Source organism: Sebastes fasciatus, chromosome 8, assembly GCF_043250625.1.
Source record: "Sebastes fasciatus isolate fSebFas1 chromosome 8, fSebFas1.pri, whole genome shotgun sequence".
Classification (NCBI taxonomy): domain Eukaryota; kingdom Metazoa; phylum Chordata; class Actinopteri; order Perciformes; family Sebastidae; genus Sebastes; species Sebastes fasciatus.
Window position 1 is genome coordinate 34,281,313 of NC_133802.1, and position 8,859 is coordinate 34,290,171.

An 8,859-nucleotide genomic window follows, 5' to 3' on the forward strand; every position below is an offset into this window, starting at 1 on the left:
ATTAATTACCAGTGCACGTGTCCTCTTCATCACTTCATAGCAAATCCATCAACTCATTTTTGTTTTGATTTTTTTTTTTTTCTTGCGCTGTAATTCCCAGGGGATTCATTAAAAATTCACTGTGTAGATCATCTTACCTGGAATAATGTTTGCCAGGTTCAAGTGAAATGCTTTTAGTCAGAGGAATGCAATGGGGGTAATCTATCTCGTCAGGCGAAGATGAGAAATCCAAGATGGCTGCCCTCTTTCTCTCCCCCCGCTCCACCTCCGATTACAGCCTGAAAGAGAGAAAAGGATCCCGTTACCGTTTGTGTGCGCCGTCTGCGAGAACGTCCTGTAAAACAGTGTCCTGTCCATTTAAAAGGCATTATTGTATTTTAAAGAAACAGGAGAAGAGCACCTATTGTGTGTGTGTGCTCCATTTGCTGTTTTAAGTACATACATCAGTTTACACAGTACGCTATATGCGCTCTTCCATAAAGGCCATTTGTCATTTGAGAATGTGTATATTGGACTAATAGGTTGGTTTATGCAGGTGTTTTCCTGCCACCAGCATATACAGGCTTCATACGAGACTGCAGACATCAATACCACCTTTGATTGATTTGATTGTGGCTTTCAAAACCCTTGACACAAGTATTACAACCACTCAGAAACTCCAGTTAACTCCAGTTTCAGTAAGCAGGTTTACTGAGTGAATATCTTTGCAGAGTAAAACCCTGGAAATGCCAAAAAAAAAACTGCAACACAAATTGATGTAAGTATTTAAAAACTGAAATGAGTGTTTAATGACTTTGTTTTACACATGTGAATTGTTTGATGCAATACATGACTGTGGGGACACAGTCTTTTCTATTGCACTGAATATGAACTAAATTGTGTTTTTATGTGATATACAACATTGCCCAGCCCTAACTGACAGCATGAATAGCTTGGATGTTTCCCCACAAATATATATATAGATGGCCCTGCTAGATTGATGCTGATTGATGCTGAACAGTACAGGACACTGATCATTTCTCTAACCACATGCCGCAACAATAAAGACTGTGGTAAATGAACTGTATTTCACAAGTAGAGGAGGAGGGTTACAGAGACAATTATACATCATACAGTTATTGTTTGAAAGACAACTTAAAGTTCCTTTAGCATTTATCTGAGGGTGATCTCTTCACCAGGAGATGGGGTCATGCAAAGCAGGACAGGAGGGCTGCTACTACAGTTAAAATCCTTTACTGACTGGTACGGGCCCCTATCTCTGTCTCTCCCTGACCCTTCATGTCCCTCCTCAGGTTGACGAGGAGACTGCACGCCTGGCATCGATGCCGGCCTGGAGGAGAGACATGATGAAGAAGAAATTGGACGAAGAGAGGTGAGTAACGAAGCTGTGTTGCTCTGCGCCAGTAGGGGGAGATTGTGCTCAATGTGTTTGATAGGGATGCACCGATACCGATACCGGATCGGATATCGGGCTGATACTGACTCAAATAGCTGGATCGGATATCAGTGACAATGGGGCCGATCTATTAAATTAAATTCTATGTTTATATACTATATATATTATATACTGGAATTTTAATTCCTGTTTAAGTTTTGACCAATTTGTTGCTGCATTAAAACGATTTACACTTGAATTGAAATTCCTGTTAGTTTTGAAGATTTTTTTGTGTACGAGTTATTATTTTGATAATTAATAACAATTTACTAAATTTATGTTATGTAATCTATGTATTTATTTGTTACATTTTGTTTTATAAAGTTAGGAAAGCAATGTTTAAGTCAGGACTTTTACATATACTGTAAAAGAATGATCCCAGTCACTCCCACACAGTGAGGCATACAGCTTATTGATTAAACACTGGTATCTGATCGGTACTCGGTATCGGCCGATACCCAGAGCCCAGGTATTGCTATCGTTATCGGTACTGAAAAAGACAGATCGGTGCATCCCTAGTGTTTGAGTCTCTTCACCAAGATAACCTTGGAAAAAAGGACAGGACGTTCTTGCTAAAATTTACCATACTTTGTTTTTCAGACATGTACTCTGGGCCACTTTATTAGAGATACAATGACTATTTAGATAATCGATTCATCTTAAATAATTATGCAAAAAATGGCAGAAAATGCTGTTTTCAGCCAAACAAATATGGAGATTTCCATCTTTTCTTTATTTTATATCATATTAAATTCAATATCTTTGGGTTTTGGACAAAATAAGACATTTAAAGACATAACCTTGGACTTTGAGAAAACTAAGATTGACATTTTTCACAGTTTTCTGCCATTTTATAGACCAAACAATTAATCGATTCTGATCTACAAAATAATCTGCAGATTAATCGATAATGAAAATGATCGTTAGTTGCAGCCTTACACTTTATTAGGTAGACTGAGCCGAGGTACGGTACCAGTGAGAGTTCTCTCTTGCCTGCAGTTGAGCCTGAATTATATCTAACAACAGGCTGGAAATGATAATCCAGAGATTTTAGTCTGCGCTGATGCAATAGCGGTTTTAGTAATGCTGCCTCATCCAAAGGTTGAGATCTGGAGGCTTTACATGATGCTGAAGTAAACCTAATATGCCTGAGACAATCCTGAGATGCAAACGTTGTAAGATGGCACGGTATCTTGATGGTGCACAGAAAACCTTTCCTGACCCATTACACCACCATAATGTCCCATTTATTCCAGATAGATTGGAGCCATGGAACACAGCAGAACATGTATGTTGTTGGTGTTTCTCAACTCTACCATGAGTATTAAGTTTTTGCTTCCGATTCTGATGTTTTTATATTCTATGGTTTTGCACTGAGAGAGGTCCGTCTGCACAACACTGTTGTACTGATCTATTTCATTAGTAGTGTTGTTATGCCTTGCCAACTGATGCAGTTTTCCTCCTGACATCTCTTATCAGTGGTTATATTCACTCAAAGTCACTGCAGAGCTCAACGTCTTGTTTCTGATGCCAGAACAGTATGTTCAAAGACATACAGTACAACGCCTCTTCTTGCCCGCTGTAATGCAGCTCAAGCAGTAACTGAATATGTGATTTACACAGTTTACTGAGGCACATGCATGTGATTTGCTGAGATAGCTTGTAAACACAAGGTTTTCCTAAAAAAAAATGTGGTTACTGTCCATTTAGCTGAGGATGGTGACCATGTTCACAATGATGTGAAAAATATTTTTAAATCTAGGGTACTTGCACAAGGGTTTAAGTGTTAGAGCCCCAATCAATGTGTTGCTTTAACTGGGTTTGAGCTACAATATTAGATGGCCTTTAACTCAAGATAGTTTATTGATTTTAAAGAACAGAATTAGGGTTGTAACGGTATGAGATATTCACAGTACGATAACAATCTCCTTTTCACAGTATCACGGTATTTATTTACACTATTATTTGTATTATTATTATTGTTAGTGGAAGTAGGAGTATTAGTATTATCAGTTACAATGACCATTAAAGCAATGAGAACAGAATTATATTATAAACAGAATTATAAATCTGATAAAAGAAAATAGCATGTAACTATAATATGTTATAGTCTACATGATTGTAGCACTAATTAACTACTAAATGAAAAATAACATCAGCTATGAGCTTTTAATAATATAACTGTGACCATAAATAATGTCATATGATTATTAACTATTTAATAATTAAACCGTGCAGCCAGACTGCTCCTGTCTGTACCTTTAACTCACACACACACTCACTTATCTCTTTCCCATACCGCAGATAAGTAAATGTACACGGTATGATAACCGTCAACGCTCATATCACAATATACCGTTACAACTCTAGAAAGAATGTGAAACTTGTTTTTAATGTTTTTCTGGAAAAAAGATGACTGATTTATTCTGTTATAACTTTCTATAAAATGTTGTGCGACAGTCTTAATCTGTTTCTACTATGTTGTATTAAACGTTTTGTTGATCTGTTTGGAATTTCTTATTTATTGTATAGCTATATAATTGTTCAACTACAGTAATCTCCACTTAATGTACTTAATTTCATTTTAATTTGGTCATTAGCAAGCCTAATAATAATGTCCTACCTGCTGTTGTTGCCGTTTGAAATATTTACACCTTTTCTTCTTGTGCTTATGTCTTCCTGATGTGACAGGGAACAAAAACGGTAAGAAAACATTATTTATTCCACTCAGTCATGTTAACATAACAGTGAAGTTCTTGTAAAATGAGTTAAATTATTAAAAAACAAGTCTCCAGAATTTCATAATTTTACTGGAGACTATGAATTTGAGATCAGGGCTTCCATCTAGTGGCCAAAGCTGGTCATATGTTTACTAATTATTTCCCTTATCTCAACTAACAGCCATACAATAGAAACTAGCTAAGCCTGTGTTAAAAATAAAAGAGCACAGTGGAAGGAAGAGGTGTGTTTCATTGTCATAAAACGTACGTTTTGTTGTTGTAACATCTAAGGTCATGTTTGGCTAGCGATGTGTCGCTCGCGAACGAGTCAGTTCATTGAGCCGGCTATTTTAAGCGAACGATAAGAGCCAGCTCCCGTCCGAGAGCCGTTTTTATTTTTTATTTTTTATTTAATTAATTCAAGGAAGAATGATAGGACAATTTTCTCCGCGCCACAGGCACTTCATGCACTGACTGTGACTGAATGTGTTAATGAAGGCCGTGCGACCAGTCAGGTGATGACAGACAAGGATCATATCACCAAGCAGGGAGGGGCGGGGGTGCACAGCGTGCTGACGGTCTACAGGTACAGAGCAGGAGGGATAGGAGGAGAGAAAGAGAGAGAGGAGTGCGGTGCAGACAAGATGAGTGACAGTCGGAAACGAAGCAGCATGTAAAATTATGGTATTCTGGAAATTATAAGGTTTAGTGTAATTATACTGAATAATTTAAGTGATATATCTGCACACATACTAATCATAGGTCAAAACAGCGCTAAATTTGGCTGAATTATAAAAAGCAGAAGTGGTAAAACGAAGAGCTGTTTGGGAGCCGGAAGAGCCGGATCTTCTTGGTGAGCTGAGCCAAATGATCTGGCTCACTAAAAAGAGCCGGATTTCCCATCACTGACACAGCTAGCTAACTCAGAGACAGTTGGTTAACCCTACTGAGGAATGAAGCAGACATGCTATCTAACACTGCAGTATATGTAGAAATAAGGAAGAAACACTATAAATCCTCACAGTTATATATATATATATATATATATAAATATATATGTGTTTGCTCTCACAGATAAGCTAACAGACATTAGCTAGCTATCGCAGAGCTACTGCTAACGCCATTAAAAGGTCCCATATTGTAAAAAGTGATATTTTCATGTCTTTTATATTATAAAGCAGGTTTAAGTGATATATAAATATTGTTAAACTATCAAAACGCTCAATATACGGAGAAATACACAGCAGCCCGTATTCAGAAAATGTGTGTTTGAAACAAGCCGTTAGGATTTCTGTCCATTTGTGATGTATATATCTATATATAGATATATATATATATAACATTTAGACCGTTACACGGTTTTAAATGTGAACATTCTAAATGTGTCCCAGTTTATTTCCTGTTGCAGTGGATGTGAATAACATCAGCTGACAGGAAGTAAACATGGACCCAAACTCTAGCAACGCAATTCCATTGCAACGCACTAAAACGGAGCGTTTCAGACAGAGGGTGAATACAGGTATATTCAGACAGCACGAGGAAAATATAGTGTTTTTTTAACATTACAGCATGTAAACATGTTCTAGTAGAAACACAAGATACAAGTATGAACCTGAGAATGAGCTGATATGGACCTTTAAAGCCCACCAGACTCACCTGTCACTCTGGGCTCTAAAACCCTCCTGCGGCTGGAACAGCTCGTATTATGGAGTAAATGGTCGCACATATGTTGTCGAATATGTACTGATACAAAAGGAACTGAAATACCGCGAACATTGCCGTGTTTTTATTACATTAATTAGTCTTTTACTGAACCTCTCAGAGCTAGCTTAGCTTAGCATACCTGTTCAACTGCTGCCGCTCGTTTTCCTGATTATTACCACGTGAGCTGAGCAGCCAATCACAGCATAGCAACAGAGTGACGTAGTATTTGTTTGGTTTCTCTTCACCCAGCTGACGTCACTGCTCAAATGCTCATTAGTCACAACAGATATTTTCAATATTATCAACATTTTAGCAGGTTGTAGAGTATACTACTGATTATAATATATATATATTTTCTATTAGTTGCTTTCTGGAGCTATATGCACAAAACAATTGCACAACACATTGTACTGTGTGATTGTATAGGTGACAAATAAACTGGATCTGAAATGATTCAAGATTCAAGATTCAAGATGTTTATTGTCACGCCGGTTGTACAGGTACAAACGTGTGAAATACTTTTTGCTGGGAAGCTCCATTAAAATAATAAGTTATATTACATTTACATTACAATTATAAAAAATAAATACTTTGTACAATATTTGCATATTATTTGCATATTAAGAATAAATACAGGCATATTAAGAACATATATATTAGGAACATATACAGTATATACAATATAAGATATATTTTTTTTAAATGTCTGCCATGAAAAAGTTCTATTAAGACACATCATGCACTGCTCAGTTTTGAGATTTTGGGCTATTTTGCTTCCATAACATGTCTTCTTTCAGACTAGTAGATAGAAAACATCCAAAATACACATTCAGGCCTAGGTTTTACTACACTACACTTGTGAAACAAGACGTTTTAACCTGGCTTTATCCAATGTTCAGATTTGTATATTATTTTATGGTTTAATGTGAGATTGTTTTATTAGAAGGCCTATTAACAAATAACCTTTGATAGCTTATAAAAGCTGTGTGTGCAATTCTAACTTCTGTTTCCTTTCTCCATGGATGCATGCAGAAAAGTGGAGCAGCAGGCCAAGCAGGTGAAGGAGAAGGAGGAGAAGACGGAGCAGGAGCGACTACGGAACCTGGGCTACGACGACACCAAGCTGGCCCCCTGGCAGCGACAGATCATTCTGAAGAAAGGGGATATAGCCAAACAGTGAACCGGGCCGTCTCCCCCTCCTCTCCTCTCCTCTCCCTCACCCTCACCCTCACACACCCCCCAAGGCCTTCACTGAACACCTCCCCATCCCTGACCTCCTCCACCCTGCACTGCACACTGGACAGCAGCACGGAAGAGCTCCTCTGAACCCTGTCTCACTCTTCTGTCTCACTCTTCCACCTCCACAAACACAGGACCATGCTGTGGGTTGCTGCTGTCCACACCGGCTCTGTGAGGCTCAGCTTGGGTGGCGAAAGTCTCATGGACACAAACTCTTGGCGTTTTAGTGCTAACAATAGCTGTGACATGCACTGATTCTCCTCGCTTAAGACATTTGCTATAAATGCATGTGTCCTTATTAACTAAATTAAGATTATCTCTAGTATCCTTGCTTTCAAATCAATAGAAGCTATTTCACATAGAAGATTTACTGAAACAAAGAGGTTTGTGATAGATGGAAAGGGGCTACTCTGCCATTCATTGCATGTAATGAATGAAGAAGCAGCTCCATAACAGTTGTGTCATCTGGAGATGGCATACTCAGCAAAAGGCTTATTAAACCCTGAAGCAGCTAATGCATTCTGTACGTAGACAATATCTTTATCATGTTATACACTTAGTCATGAGATTTTTTGTATCACGCTCATAGAAGCACTTTCTAATCGGCTTCATTTTACTGCCACAGTTGTAATCCTAACACGGCTCAAACTAACCTGTTTCTTTAGATCAGCTTGTTCTCTGTGGATTTGGAATACTGATATATATATCATATTTTAAAATAATGTAAAGATTGCGTAGCTGTGCAAATTGAATTTTACTAATTATCACTGGAGGGAAAAAAAGCTGCAATGTTCCAATTTTTCTATATGTGACCTAAATGTTAAAGCTATATTGTGATCATGAATGTGAACCGTTGCGTGCATGTGTTGCATAATGTGTATCGAGCATGTTGTGATGTATTATTAAGCACATTTGACCCCCCAGGACCCTGAAAAACAAAGACACACAATGTGAGTACGATCCTGCTAGGTTTCTATTTGAACACCTTTTTTAAAAAAAAAAAAAACATGCATACATGTGAAGAGCAACATCCAGACGTCTCATCTGCACACTGAATATTGTAGAGAAAAGACATCAGTTTGTTCTGTGTCCTGTTCCGGCCTTCGTCCTACTAACCTGGAGGATAAATCTTTGATGAGCAGATCTGCTTACAGAATTTAGACTGTTGCTCTCTGTCCGCCAGAAACATCACAAATATACCCTTCCTGAGATAATCCCAGAGTCCAGTTTCTTTGGCTCAAACATCTGATTATAAGATAAGATGAACAGGATACTTACGTGACAGAGCTTACTCAAACGTTAGGTTGATAATAATACAGCTAGTTTTAGTCATCATTTCTGAACAGTTCCTTTCACTTGCAGGTTTTCAAACATTCCTAGGATTCACATATTTGTTGAGCATGGGGTCATCGATTTGGGGCTAAGTATGGGCACTCGATTCAACTGTTATCAGGCCATTAAATAGGCGTTATCAGTCTCTATAAGCACCATAGATGTGGGTCATTAGGGGCCTACTACGCCTACTACGTTATAAAAGTGAAAGCAAAACTTAAAAGCAACACGTTCTGAAAACTGAATGAAACGTCACGTTTTGAACATAAACAAAATTACTTTTTTAGGTTTAGGCAACAACTTCTTTATGGTTAGGCAACAAAACTACAACTTCTTTAGGTTTACACAACAAAACTACAAATTCTTTATGGTTATGCAACAAAACTACAACTTTTTTAGGTTTATACAACAAAACTACAACTTCTTCAG

The 8,859-nt window shown here is 37.7% G+C and overlaps 1 protein-coding gene and 1 long non-coding RNA gene across 11 annotated transcripts in view; one reads left to right on the forward strand and one right to left on the reverse strand.

Annotated features, from left to right (window-relative positions):
* Positions 1–6,819, reverse strand: part of LOC141772019 (uncharacterized) — a 56,597-nt gene extending 49,778 nt beyond the window's left edge. Inside the window, exons 1-3 of one of the 2 annotated variants that reach the window (XR_012594817.1) lie at positions 5,999–6,819; positions 4,059–4,114; positions 138–278 (exon numbers count right to left, since the gene is read on the reverse strand). This is a non-coding gene — a long non-coding RNA (uncharacterized LOC141772019). The remainder of the gene's footprint in view (positions 1–137; positions 279–4,058; positions 4,115–5,998) is intronic. The other variant, XR_012594816.1, reaches the window with a different exon arrangement.
* Positions 1–8,859, forward strand: part of espn (espin) — a 59,373-nt gene that overhangs the window by 49,814 nt on the left and 700 nt on the right. For 4 of the 9 annotated variants that reach the window (XM_074642619.1, XM_074642625.1, XM_074642620.1 and 1 more), the window contains 3 exons: positions 1,293–1,371; positions 4,117–4,138; positions 6,892–8,859. The exon at positions 6,892–8,859 is cut by the window's right edge and continues 700 nt beyond it. In XM_074642619.1, the coding sequence (XP_074498720.1) occupies positions 1,293–1,371; positions 4,117–4,138; positions 6,892–7,039 (249 nt within the window). In that variant the 3' untranslated portion in view covers positions 7,040–8,859. Of the gene's footprint in view, positions 1–1,292; positions 1,373–4,116; positions 4,139–6,891 lie in introns of all 9 variants that reach the window. The other 5 variants (XM_074642621.1, XM_074642627.1, XM_074642628.1 and 2 more) reach the window with 2 other exon arrangements.